At 57.2% G+C, this 13,146-nt stretch overlaps 1 protein-coding gene across 1 annotated transcript; it reads right to left on the bottom strand.

The window, feature by feature from the left end:
• Positions 1–5,506: 5,506 nt before the first annotated feature.
• On the bottom strand, positions 5,507–12,207 carry Ctu1 (cytosolic thiouridylase subunit 1). Its single transcript, XM_026406350.2, has 3 exons — positions 12,152–12,207; positions 9,099–9,623; positions 5,507–6,109 (listed from the first exon to the last, which is right to left on the bottom strand). Exons 2-3 carry the CDS (start codon positions 9,604–9,606, stop codon positions 5,583–5,585), a joined length of 1,035 nt encoding a protein of 344 aa, XP_026262135.2. The 5' UTR covers positions 9,607–9,623; positions 12,152–12,207; the 3' UTR covers positions 5,507–5,582.
• Positions 12,208–13,146: the final 939 nt, after the last annotated feature.

Below are 13,146 nucleotides of genomic sequence, written 5' to 3'. Positions count from 1 at the left end.
TTTTTGGTTGATTTTCTGGTCTTCTCTCCAGCAGCCTGGACGGGCAGGGAGAAGTCACCTGCAGGACAGGAGTGGTGGCTGCGAGGATGCTGAGACTGGGGAGTGGAGGGGGAGCAGGGAGGAGAGGTCCTCGGGGCCAGGAAGTGAAGACAGGGGGTTTGTGGGGGGCTGCCTGGGGAGGGCCGGGCGCCCCTGGGGGAGAACAGGTACAGCAGAGCCACCCACAGCACCGGGAGCTGGAGGCTGCGGCCGTGGGGCTTGGTGGTCTCTGGTGGAGCCCTTCTGGGGCTGGAGGTAGAGGGGGGCGTGGCGGCGGGGAGTGGTCTCTGCTGTGAGGTGACTGGGCTGGGGATCTGGGACCCTTTCCCCTGGGCTGAGGACTCCCAGTGCCACCGAATGCGCACCCCGTCTCCACTTCCTCCCGCACCCGTGGGCTCAGTGCTTGGGAGGGGATCCTGGGTAGGGCTCAGTCAGGAGCCAGGCCTTGGGCAGGAGCAGCCGTGCAAGCGGCACAGCCAGGACTTGCGTGGATCGCCTGGCGGTGAAAGGTGCCTCCTGTGTGCTGTTGAGGGCCAGGGCCCTGTTTGTGGCGTTCCTGATGCAGTGTGATTGGGTGTGCAGGGAGCGGGCGAAGGCCGTCTTCCCTGCAGACCAGACAGGCTCTTGGTTGGCAGTGCTTTAGCGCCCACCACACTCTGGGGCGCAGTCCTCCTGCCAGCCCTGGGGGGTGCCCACAAAGACACCCGTTTTCCAGATGAGGAGAAATGAGGTCAGGAGCCCAACCCTGCTCAGCTGGATTCGAACCCAGGCCCGGCTGACTGATACCCCCTGCTGCTGATCTCACGAGGCTCCGATTACTCAGACTCTCTCTGGGCGACCTCTGACGTGGTGTCCGAGTCTGCACCTGTATCTGCGACGTGCTAGGAAGCCTCTGCGTGCACACCTGTCCCACATCGGGGGGGGGTAGTGTCCCTGCCCCGCTCCCCTCCCTCTCAACTGGCTCCCTTTATTTCACGCAAGCCATGGTCCCCCCACCTGCCCCTGAGCCTCCCTTGTTCCTCTGCTCAGCTGCTCAGGCCAAAAGCTGGCGGTGGTCCTCTCACCTCCCACTTTAGCAGTTCCTGTCACCTTGGCTCCAAAATGGACGACGAAGAATCCACCCACATGCATCTTCTCGGCTGCCCTCGTCCAAGCCACCCTTACCTCTCACCTGCACAGGTGCAAGAGCATCCAAACTGGTCTCGCTGCTTCGGAGCTGGACCCCCACCTCCAGCCTCCACCCAGCCAAGGCCAATCTCCACCTGGCAGCCCACAGCTCACACCAAGCATCCCCCCCCCCCACTCCCTAGAACCAGATGCCTCCAAGGCAGCCACGTCTGCTTCCTGTCCTTCCAACCCCACCCTCCTTCACGTACGCCCCTCGCACCCTGACCCTTTTGGCTTTCTCAACATGGTGGGGGACCTTCCTACCCCAGGGCCCTTGTCTTTGCTCTTCCTTCTGCCTGGGACACACTTCCCACCCTCTGCCTGTGATCATTCTTTAACTCTCAGCTTGAAGGTCACCTTCAGATCATCTCTGGAGTCGACATTCTCCTCTAACTAGGCCTTTGGTGGTTTTCTTCTTCTTCCTCTGCCTCTTTTTTTATTTTAATTTTTGGTGCTGGGGATTGAACCCAGGGGTGCTCTACTACGGAGCTACATCCCCAGCTCTTTTTTAATTTGAGACAGGGTCTTGCTGAATTGCTGAGGCTGGCCTCCAACTTGCCATCCTTCTGCCTCAGCCTCCCGAGTCACTGGGATTACACTATACACCCTGTGCTGGCTCCTTGCTGATCTCATTTTGACCTATAATTGCTTTCTGTGTTTGCTTGTTTGTTTATCGTTGCTGTGCATTTCTCTGTGGCACTTGTCCCAGTGGGATGTCCCTCATGTTTTATGTATTGCCTCTGTCACCCTAACTCTGAGGACAAGCACATCTCCAGTAACAAGAGCGTCAACTCTGACGGGGCAGAGATCTTCACCAGCTCTACCCGTCGCCCAGCACTTGGTGGGTTCTCGGGAACATCTGTGGGAGTAAGAGACGTCTCTCTCACTGGGCCTCAGGAGGGCAGGGCCTTGCCTACCTGTTCACTGCTCTCCCTGGTGTCCAGTCTGGCACCCAGCACGGGGCAGGGGCCGGGTGAGATCAGGCAGCATCTCTGCACCCAGCACCTCCACCTCTTCAGGCCTGACAGTGGTCTCCCACACAGAGATGGAGGCTGGGCCAACTCTCCAAAGCCTGTAGGAGGAGAAAGCTTCTGACCCCAGGGAGGGGACGCTGGACTTCAGGCCTACTGCCCCTCCAAAAAGAATGAAGAGTCCCTGGCGTGTGCGTAGGGGTGGTGGTCAGCTACCTCTCCCCATGATGAGCCTCCTCCTGCCTCAGCAGCCCCTCTCCTGCCCTCCATGTTCACCTCCTTCCTCCGCAGGCTCCAGCCACCTGCCTGGTGCGGAACACCTGCTTAGAGGAGATGTTGGGTTTATGGTCTTTGAGTCCACACAGAGGTTATTAGGAAACACCCTGGGCTGGAGACCTCCAGCTCTTGGTGGGAACTTCTGATCTACCCCAGATGCCCCCACATCTGCTCCCACCTTGCCACACCCTCGGGTCACCCCCCTTCACTCTGGGTCCTCTGCTGCCTCTGCCCCTCCAGTCTTGCCCTGACAGCACAGGGCCCCAAAGGCTCCTCCTGGTGGACCTAGGAGCTGGCCCTGTCTGCTTGACCCCTTCCTGGAGCCCCACCAGCTCCGGTGCCATGTCCATCTGGGGCAGGGCTGACCTTCCTGCCTGGGTGCCCACCCCGCCCCTGCCCGGCCCCTGAGTCCCCCTCCCCCAGGCTCACTCTTCTCACTCATCTTCTGGGTCCTGGTGTAAACACCACTTCCTTCAGGAAGCACCGTGACGCACGGCTCTGAGCTGGGCGCCCCACCTCTGGGCTCTCGTGTCCTTCCTAACCCTCCAGGTGGCACGTAGCCCTCCGGCTCCTGCCTTGCCAGTGTCTGTGCCGCCTCTCCACCAGACAGGGAGCCCATTGAGGGCAGGGACTGGGCTGACTCAGCAGTTTCCCCACTCCTCTGCAGGCCCGGCTCTGGGAGGTGTCAGGAAATGCTTGCTGTGTGAACAAAGGGATGATCCTTATCATCGCTGCTCTGCTGGGAAAGCCGGAGCCTGAGACTCCATGCAGCCTAGTGCCCTGCCTCTTCCACTGACCCCTCCCACCTTTCTTTGAACCTCAGAGCATTCATGCTTGCTGTTCCCTCTGCCAGCAATGCTCTTCCTGCAGGTCTGCTGAGCTCCCCGCCTCATCTCTCACAGGTCTTTGCAGAATATCACCTTCCTCTTGAGGCCTCTCCTGTCCCCCCTGCTTCAATGTATAGGACGCTCCCCACCCCCACAGTGGGCTCCATCTGACATACTATATACGCTGTGTGTTGTCTCTCTAGAACAGGATTTTGTCTTGTTCACTGCTGTCAAATTGTATCCTCCACCCCTAAAAAAATCGCAGGCCCAGTCAACATTTGTTGAATACATGAATGAATGCAGGACTCTCCAGGGCAAAGAGGGCTTCCATTGTTTCTATGGGCTGCAGACTCTCCCTGTGGGGCTCTGTCCTGGGGCCTGACTCAGAGGCCAGAAGGAGCAGGGAGGAGAGGGCCCAGCTGGGGTCTGGGCAGGGCAAGGCCTGGCTTTGCAGTCAAGGTGTGGTCACAGTGCCTCCTGGCGGCCAGAGCTGAGAACAGCACCTTTCTCCAGAGGGCTTGGGCTAACAGTAGTGCTCAGCTAAACTCCAGGTGCTCTCAATGCACCCACGTTCACAGGGCGAATCAATGGCACACCTTCAACAAGAACGCTGGTTCCTGGCTCCCAGCAGGTGGCAAAGCAGAAGGCTCAGGAACCCTTGCTCCTTCCCTGATTTGCTGTCGTGTGGCCTTGGGTAAGTTACTTCATTTCTCTGGGCCACAGATTACTCTTCATAAAACTAGGAATAAAAACCCACTCCTTGCATCACTGAGTTGGCCAGGAAGGAAGCTCGTGCCTGGCGTGCGAGCGGCGACCTGCAGAGCCGACCGCGATCACCTTGCGCCCCCTACAGCTGCATTCTCCTCACAGCACCTGGAGCAATTTTTAGAAAACGACAATTGGATAGATTTCCAGGAGGGGAGCCCCCCAGAGACTGACTGTCACCCTCAGAATAAAACCCAAGTGCTTCTCTCCTCGAGACCATGCGTGACCCACCCGGCCAGTCATCTCGTCCTTTCTCTTCTCGCTCACCCTGGGCTGGCCACACTGGATTCACCACGCTCATTCTCACCTCTGGGCTCTGGCATGGGGGTCCCCTCCTTCTGGGGAGCTTCTCCCCAAGCGGCCTCAGGTTCATTTTGCTTGATGGCGGTTTCGGCTGAAACCTGTGGAGACGGGCTCTTCCCGTCTCCCTCTCACCTTGGCCCTTTCGTCTTTTCTTGCTGTCCCTAGTACCTGGCAGTTTTGCTTTCTGTCCGTTTCTCCCAGATGTGGACGTCCTCAGGCAGGGGCTCTTGTGTCCTGCACTGTGACCCCTGGCACCCAGAGCAGCGCCCGACGCGGGGAAGGTGCTCAGGGAATGTTTGTTAAATGAATAACTAACCCGATGTCAAATCCCCCCCCCAACCTCAGAGGAGGCGGGGCATCCTGCCGGCCCCCAGCCAGTCTATCAGGTGAAGGGAGCACCAAGGACCAGAGGATGAAGTCGAAGTGTCCTCTACCCAGGACTGGGTGGGAGGAGGAGGCAGGGAAGGCTTCCAGGAGGACCCTGAAGGAGTAGAGCAGGATGGGGGGAAAGGGAACATTCCCGAGGAGCCCCTGGAGGTGGGACGGAGAACGCCACTGCCTTCCCAAGGGGCTTCAGGGCCTCACACCTGCCAGCACCCTGGAAACCCAGAGCCCTCTGGTGGCCAAACATTATTACGAACATCCTAGTTGGCCACCATTCGCGGAGCTCTGAAGCCTCTCTGATCTTCCCTGTCCTCCCCACCCGCTGCTTTGAAGGGGAAGAATTGGGAGACTCGCTCAAGGTTGGGGCAGCCCACCTGCCCCTTCTCATCAAGACAGGGCAGGGAGGGGGCTTCTTCAATCTCGGAGAACTCTGGAGGGGCCTGATGAGGACCCTTCTAGCTGGGTAACCTTGGGCCCTCTGCAGCGCCTAGGCGTGGAGGCGGGGATGGAAGGAGGGGACAATGCTGGAAGGGAGGGGCATCCTCGTGGTGACTGGGCCCGCGTCTGTCACTTCACATGACTTTGCTCATCTCACTGCACGGAGCTCTCAGAGGCCACAGAGGAGCTCAGCACACAGTCCCCGGACCCCCAGTGGCTCTGAACGCAGGCTGCTCCCCCACTCCCTTGGCCCCAGGCCTCTGGGGTGCAGCTTCTACTGGGTTCCTGGGTCCTTGTCCCCTCTAAGTCCCTCATGGACGGCCAGGTACAGGCAGCTCTGAGTTTATTCACAGTGTTATTTACAGGGAGCCCCTCCCGCCCGGGTGCCAGGTCCCAGAGGGATCTAGAGCTGCTAGAAGGCCGTGAGGGCATTGGCGGCGGGGACGCTCCGCCGACCCCGTGGTGCCTCCTCTTCCAGCTCGCGGCGACCTTTGCCGATGGCCAGGCGGGGCAGGCCGCGGTTCAGGCCGTCCAGGAGCGCGCAGGCCTGGCAGAGCGCGCGGCTGGCCAGCGCCCCGCAGCGGGAGCAGGCGCCGGGGCGCGGGGGCCTCGCGGTCGGGGCCAGCGCCAGGCGCTCGGCAGAGTGCACCAGGTCCAGCACAGCCGACGGCCGCGCCGCCTCCAGGCGCTTGAGCAGGTCGCGAGCGTGGCCGCGGAAGGCCTCGGGCGCGTAGACGCACTCCTCGGAGAAGTAGTGCAGGCGGCGGAAGTGCGCGTACAGCACCACCTCCTTCTGCGACGCCAGCTGCAGTGGCCGGCAGCGCGGCAACGCGCCCCCCTCGCCCGGGGAGCCCAGCCCGCCGCCCCGGGCCAGCCGCCCCGCGTCGCCCCGCAGGAAGTTCATGAGCACCGTCTCTGCCATGTCGTCCGCGTTGTGACCTGCGGTGTGTGGAGGGGGGGGAGCACAGGTGAGGTGGGCGGCAGAGCACACGGAGGGCCACAGAACCCTGGGGACCCGCGGGGAGGCAGGAACCAAGGAGAGGTAGGGCAGGAGGGTGGGCACCCAGGCGGAGGCGGAGTGGACACAGCAAGAAACACACACAAGCTTCCTGGAGCGAGGCTGGGAAGCCGGCGTTGGCCACCTCCTGCTGCACATCAGACCCAAGCCAGCTGCCCTTTCACATGGGGAGTGACATGGGGAACTTCGGGGCTTTGCAGCAAAAGCCTTATTAGCCTTAGTTAAAAATAATCCAAAACCAATTCAAACAAATCAAAGTGCCATTTAACGGAGATTCTCAGGGCACTGTTTGGTGGGCAGGCTCCCCTTGCCCCATGCCCCAGGGGTCTATGTGAACCTGTGCTTGTTTGGTGACAGGGCAAAGGGGAATTAAAGTTGCAGGAAGAACTGGAGTGTTGATAACAGGCTTTGTGGAGGGAGAGTACCCTGGATTATCCAGGTGGGCTCCACGTGATCACCAAGGTCCTTAAAGTGGAAGAGGGAGGCAGAAGAGCCAGAATAGCAGATGTGAGGACAGGAACAGGGTCAGAATGACACTCTGAGGACTCGATCTGTCCCTGCTGGCTGTGAAGATGGAGCAAGAGCCGAAGCCAGGGAAGGAAGCCAGAATGCACTTTGATAGGCTTGGTTTTAGCCCAGGGAGACCCTTGTGGCCCTCTAACCTCCTGAATTGCAGGATAATAATTGTGTATTTGCCTCGGAATTTGTAATCATTTGTCACAGCAGCAACAGTTTTTGACACAGTGCCTTTGGCAATGTGATTGCAGTGTTTATCTTTGTTTAGAAACACCAGACAGAAATGTTCACATACCACTTAGTATAAAATGGGAACTAAATCTGTGCCTATTCTGCATCTTGCCTAGTTATGTTTAAGATTTTATCAGTGGTTCTCAACCAGGGGTGATTTTGCACCCCACCCATCCCAGGAGCATTAGCAACACTTCTAGTTGTCATGATTTGGGCTGGAGAGTACTAGCATGTAGTGGATGGAAGTTGGGATGCTGTCATGATCCTGCAATGCACAGGACAGCCCCAAACAGCAGTTACCTGCCCCCAAGTGTCAACCATGCTGAAGTGGAAAATCCCTGGTCCACGTGGTGAAACCCACCAAGAACTTTGCTCTAATTTTGTTTGCAGTAATAGTTATTTTCCAAAGACCTGCCAAGACCCATGACCTTGACAGCAGTTGTCTTTGCTCCTGGAAACTACATCTGGCTATATATGTTCACTGTCTGCAAGTCTGTTGACTTAAAGTTGGAAACCACATTACTCACGGGAGGCTGGACTTGCCCCACATCTTGTCATTACAAACCCACTTAAGAGCTCAGTAATTACAATAATTATTATAAAATGCCTTTGAAAATAGAGTGTATATCTGCAGAAAACTAAAATAAATAATAAAAAAAGAAAATAGAGTGTATAAACAAAAGGCAAAAAAAAAAAAAAATCACCTTACAAGTGAGGGATTTTTTTCTGGAAGCCTTCACATTTTTACAAGCACAATTAATGAGAGATTCTAATAAATTAATTTTAAGGCAACTTCTCATTCTTCCTTACACACCACTCTTATGTAGAAAGGATTACTCCTCCCCTTTCCCGCTGAGAGCTAGGAGAGATAGATACAGGGACCCACTAGGGGACGAAGCTGTCTGTCTGGTGCATCCTGGCATGGGGGGAGAAGAGAGATCCCCTCCTGCTTCCCCCGGACATCTTCTCTCAGCAGATGGCTGAAGCTGCCTTCCTCCTACTGACCCCCTTGGCTGGCCGTGCCCCTTCCTTGCCAATCCAGGGTGAGCTCCTCTAAGCCACATCACTTCCTCTTGCTTCCTCATTGTCCAGAGGCCAGGGTCTGACTTGTCCCCATCTCTATCTCCCCTCCCCTCGCTCTCCGGGCTTCAGTCACACTGGACTTCTTGGGAGAATCTCATAGTGGCCTCCACAGGTGGTTTCCTCTGCCTGGAACAACATCCCCACACTCCCTGACCCCTTCACCTCTTTACCTGGAGCCTTCAGATCTCAAGAGATTTCCCTGACTCTCTCCCTCCAGGTCCTAAGTCCCCTGCACACATGGGTCATGTACTCTCCTTCAGTGACTTTTATGATTGTCTACTCCTATTAACTCATCTAATTGTTAAGCCAACCCATGAATTAGGTACCACTGATACTCCTGTCTTAGGGATGAGAACGCAAATACAGAGAGGTTAAGGAGTTTGCTGTGGCTACGATTTGGATCTGCTGCGTAGTACAAACTCAGCAGCTGTGCCTTGAAGGAGTGCATGAGAGAGGGACTGAAACAGTCGAGGAAGAGAGGAGAGGTCACAAAGAAAAGGCGTAAGGGACGGAAATACTTTTCAAGGCAGTGAGGGATGGAGAGGTGGACCATGAGAGACCAAGAATGTTAGAAACAATGAAAAATAAGTAAAGAGCCAGGCGCGGTGGCGCATGCCTGAAATTCCAGTGGCTCCGGGAGGCTGAGACAGGAGGATCGCGAGTTTAAAGCCAGTCTCAGCAAAAAGAGAGTTGCTAAACAACTCAGTGTAGACCTCTGTCTCTAAATAAAATACAAAAAATAGGGCTGGAGATGTGGCTCGTGGTCGAGTGCCCCTGAGTTCAATCCCTGGTATCCCCTCCCCGCCAAAAAAGTAAAGAGCCAAGGATCTCATCTCCAGAAACTAACTTCTATACCCACCCCTTTGCCAAGCTGTGTAGGCCAAGATGGTGGCTAAAACCCAAATATTTTTATATCCTGCCCCAAACCGGAGCATGCGCATAACATGCATCCTTACTTGGCTACTCCTCTTAGGTCAGGCGCAGGGTCTCCTTTCCCACTCCTTGGGCATGCGCCCTGGTTCCCTCCCAGCGCCTTCTCACACAGCCACACCACACCATTTGTTTAACGCCCGCACTCACCTGTCACGATGTGCGTGGCTCCCACAAGGCGTGCCCCTTCCTCCAGTGCTCGGCGACGCAGGACCCCGCAGAAGGTGCAGCAGGAGCGGCTGCGGCCAGAGCCAGCTGTACTGCGGGCCACCGCATCCATTGTCCAGCCCCCAAAGAGGTCTTCGTAGGCCACGACAGTGAGTGGCAGCTCCCAGAGTGCTGCCTGGTGCCTAACAGCTGCCAGCGCCGCATCCCGGTAGCCGCCGATGCCCTCATCCACGGCCACAAGGTGCAGTGAGATGTCCAGCTGGGGTGCCAGTGCGCGCAGGACATGCGCGAGCACGGTGGAGTCCTTGCCACCCGAGGCACCCACGGCCACCACAGCGCCGCGTGGTAGAAGGCGGCCAGCGAGCACCGTGTGCAGCACCTCGGCCTCGAAGGCATTGCAGAAGCAGGCACCACACAGCGCCTGCCCCGAGCGCGGGCGCCGGAGGTTTGCCCGAGCCGTGTGGCAGGAGGCGCACGTTGGGGCGGGCATCTCGGAGTTGGCTTCTCCTGGAAGGGAGAGAGAAATGGGTTACGTGTGGAGTCTGGATGGTGGGGGGCTGCCTGGACAGCGTCCATGCTTGGGATGGACTAGGCACAGGTGCACACAGGAGGGAACTTCTTCCAGAGCTGGGGACAGGAGAGTTACACTTGAGTTCCCAGGTAAGGGAGATCATTGCCTCTGGTAAGGGTTCTGGAATTGCACTCAATATGCACCAAGAAGAGAAAGGAGCCAAAGGAGGTGATTTCAGGGGGAAAGAGAGAGACAGGTTATACTCAGAATTAGGTTGTGTCCCTTCTAGAGGGATGGGGTGCCTTTCAGGACCAGTTGCAGAGCCTCCCCTGTTACAGCCCTGATCAGAGGGGCACGGTGGAGATCATCGACCTGGCTGGCCCTCCAGGGCTGCTCAGAGTGCCTGAGAGGAGGTGCAGGACTCACAAGGACAGAGGGAGGTCGGGGCCTGCAGCTGTGTTGGAGGGAAGGTGGATAAACCTGAAAGACCAATTGGATTTCACTACTGGGGACTGGATACCGCCTCCAGGAATGGGTGCTGATCACTTCCTCTGAAAGGAAGTTAGTCACCTCTAGAGACAGGGGCAGCATGGATGGCACCTCTGTGGGGACCAGCTGGGGTTGCACCTGTTTTAAGTGCACAAGCTTCTGTGGCCTCACAGAGAGATGGATCAGCCCATCCTAGGACCCTCTCTGTTCTCCCCTTTCCTGCATCATCCATCCCCACCCAGCCAAGACCCCAGCCCTCCAGTCACACTTCTCTCGCCTGGAGAACCCAAAAATCTCAAGAGGCTCAGTCCCCCTCACAAGCCACCCTGGTCTCCAGCTTGGACTACTCAGTAGCCTTCTCACCATTCAGAGGTCAGGCTGCTTCTAGGATGTACCAGAATGTTCAGAATTAGATTGTGACTGTATATTTACTCTCTGTACCATGAGGACAGGGACAAGTGCCACTCAGATATCAAGTAGGCATCTCAAACCCTAAATCCTGGATTCCTTTAACGAAAAGCGGCTTCTCCTGTAGTAAAGGGCAGCTCCACCCTTTCAGTTGCTCAGGACAGAATCTGAGATCTGCACTGCGCTTTCTCTCACCACTTCTTGTCACTCTCCCTGTTGGTGGCTCAAAGCGGTGAAGTCAAGTCCTGACCTTTTCTTCATATGCACCAGGGGCACATCCTTGGCCTACAAAACCAGATATCCAAACAAAATACGGCAAATCCTGCATGACTATATAGTTTCAGGACAGAGTCAGAAGCCACATGCTTCTCACGTCTCCCCAGCTGGGACCCTGGCCTGGGCCTCTCTCTCCTGGACTCCCTTCCTCGACCTCCCCTCCTCTGCATAATGTCTGGTGGAGACCTGCCCGGTACCTTCTCAGTGTCTTTCCGTGGATCTCATCTCACGCTAGCCAATGCTGATGGCCTATGAGACCCTACCCCATGTGGCTCCCTTTCTCCAACCTCACCTCCTCCCACTCTCCTTCAGCCACTCTGGCTTCTGCTCTCAAGGGTGTCAGGAACATGCCCCCCTCTGCCCAGCGTTCTTTTCCCTGTCACTGAACCCACTTAGCAGCCCTCAGGACTCATGTGTTGTGACCATCAGGCAAGTGTCACAGCTGAAATCTTTTCTCCCCTGGTTTGGACAATCTGGACTTGCTCCTCCTGCCAAGTTTCTTTTGGGGAGTCCTCTTCTTGTCCACAGGTCCTGCCCGCACACTCCCTCCCACTTGTGAGGGGCTCTGAATATGATTTAAATACCCAGCTGTCTACCCACGCTGCTCCTGCAAATGGCCCGTGAGGTTCCCCACTGGTGCACTTTTCAGCCCCTCAGCCCCTAAGTGCCCCAAACCACCTGTTCTGTCCTCAGAGGGGTTCTCTGTCTCCTGAGAGCAGACATCTTCCAGCCTTTCTGTCACCCTGGACTCATCTCTCACCCTGTAAACCCACGGTCACCCAGTCCGGGTGGGGAGGGGTGAGACCCTGGCAGGAGATGAGGCTGTGTGAGTTGGCAGAGCCTCATAAACCAGGATGTGGAGTTTTAGTTTTATTCAGGGATGCGATGTGACAGGTCTTAAAAGGATTCCTTTGGCTGGTGCGAGGAAGAGTGTAAGGGGCAGAGACAGAAAGGAGGCCACTGAGAAGGCTGTGAGACATGACGGAGGACTGCCTGGGGCTGGGGCTCAGAAAGTATCTGTGGGATGAGGGCACAGTAAGGGTGACCAGACAGGCCACAGAGCCCAAGGATACCTCCGAAATGCAGCCTGGTCAGAAGGGCGGGTAGTGTGCCATCCCGATCAGCACAGCTTCCAGGGCAGAGGAGGGGCCTTCGGTCGGACCCAGCTGGGGCAGGGGCAGGGGCAGGAAGAAAGCCTTATCCTGACAAGAGGGACAGAGCGGCCTGGCAGTCAGGCATTGGAAACCGCGGAGGCAAGTGTCACACCCAGAGAGAGACCCTGAATCCTCCCACGGCACCGCAGCACGGAGGTGGGGCTGGCGTGCCTTGCCGCCGCGGGAGGAACACTCACCGTGCAGAACGCCACGTCTGGAAGTGCCGCGCGCCTACCACGCTAAGCCCGGCGCGGAAGTGGCTCCGAGACTACAACTCCCACAAGGCCATGGTATTGCGGAACTAGGACTCCCAGAATGCAACAGTCTGCCCAGGAGCCTGTGGCTCTGGAGCCGCTCTACTAACGTTTTCCACCAACCCTTGCAGTCCGGGCTTCCGCTCTGCCTAACACTCCCATAATGCACTGCTCGGCTTCTCCTGTGCGCCTGCGCGCGGGCGCAACGCAGTGGTCTGTGGTGTCGCTGCGGCAGAAGGTTGTCGCCGTTGGATCCCCTTGAGGCGAAACAGCTTTGTCCTGATTTCCTGGTTCTGTGCGACACTATAGGCTACAGAAATTATAGAACTTATGATTTGCACCCTTTGAGGTGGGGTTGCGGGGAGGGAGTGAAGGGGGTGCAGAGGCTGGGGACTTGTACGAGGCAGAACGCGCATACGCGGGGCGGAGTCTCGGAGGACGGGGACAGAGTGGGCCTGTGTTGGGGCGGGGTAGTGGTGCGTGTGCACAGGTGAATGTGGAGAGAGAGTTGAGATGGTGGGTGCAATTGAGCCCCCCCCCCCCGCCCCAGCAGACCTTGCACAGTGAAACGACTACCCTCTGGACCTGGGGTGGAGCTCAGGGTGGAGGACGTGGGTGAGACAGGTCTTGATGGGATCCCAAGATGCTAGAGACCCAAAACTGAGGGGTCCAAAGGCTTCCCTGGCCCGCCTTTCTCGAATCTCCGTCAGAACCTGAGTCTTCCCTCAGAGTTCCCCGATGGATGAGTGTCTCTCCCTGTGAGGACCCTGGCAGGGCTCCCCAGTGCCATCACGATAAAGCCACCTTCCTCAGACTGCACTGCAGCCCTGCCCACCTTCCACCTCAACATGCCTTGCTCTCTGTAGGGTCACTGAAGCAACTGATGCCTGGTAGAGGAGACAGTGGTCTGGCCCGTCCCTGCCAGGTCTCTGTCTTTC

This window comes from Urocitellus parryii, chromosome 15 (genome assembly GCF_045843805.1).
Source record: "Urocitellus parryii isolate mUroPar1 chromosome 15, mUroPar1.hap1, whole genome shotgun sequence".
Classification (NCBI taxonomy): Eukaryota; Metazoa; Chordata; class Mammalia; order Rodentia; family Sciuridae; genus Urocitellus; species Urocitellus parryii.
Note: the sequence above shows the minus strand (reverse complement) of the source record. Positions and strands in the feature narration are given on the sequence as shown.

Coding starts and splice junctions, on each gene's coding strand:
- Ctu1 (XM_026406350.2), bottom strand. CDS start 9,606: ATGCCCGCCCCAACGTGCGCCTCCTGCCACACGGCTCGGGCAAACCTC. Junction 6,110..9,098: donor AGCCACGCACATCGTGACAG/GTGAGTGCGGGC, acceptor CACACACCGCAG/GTCACAACGCGGACGACATG.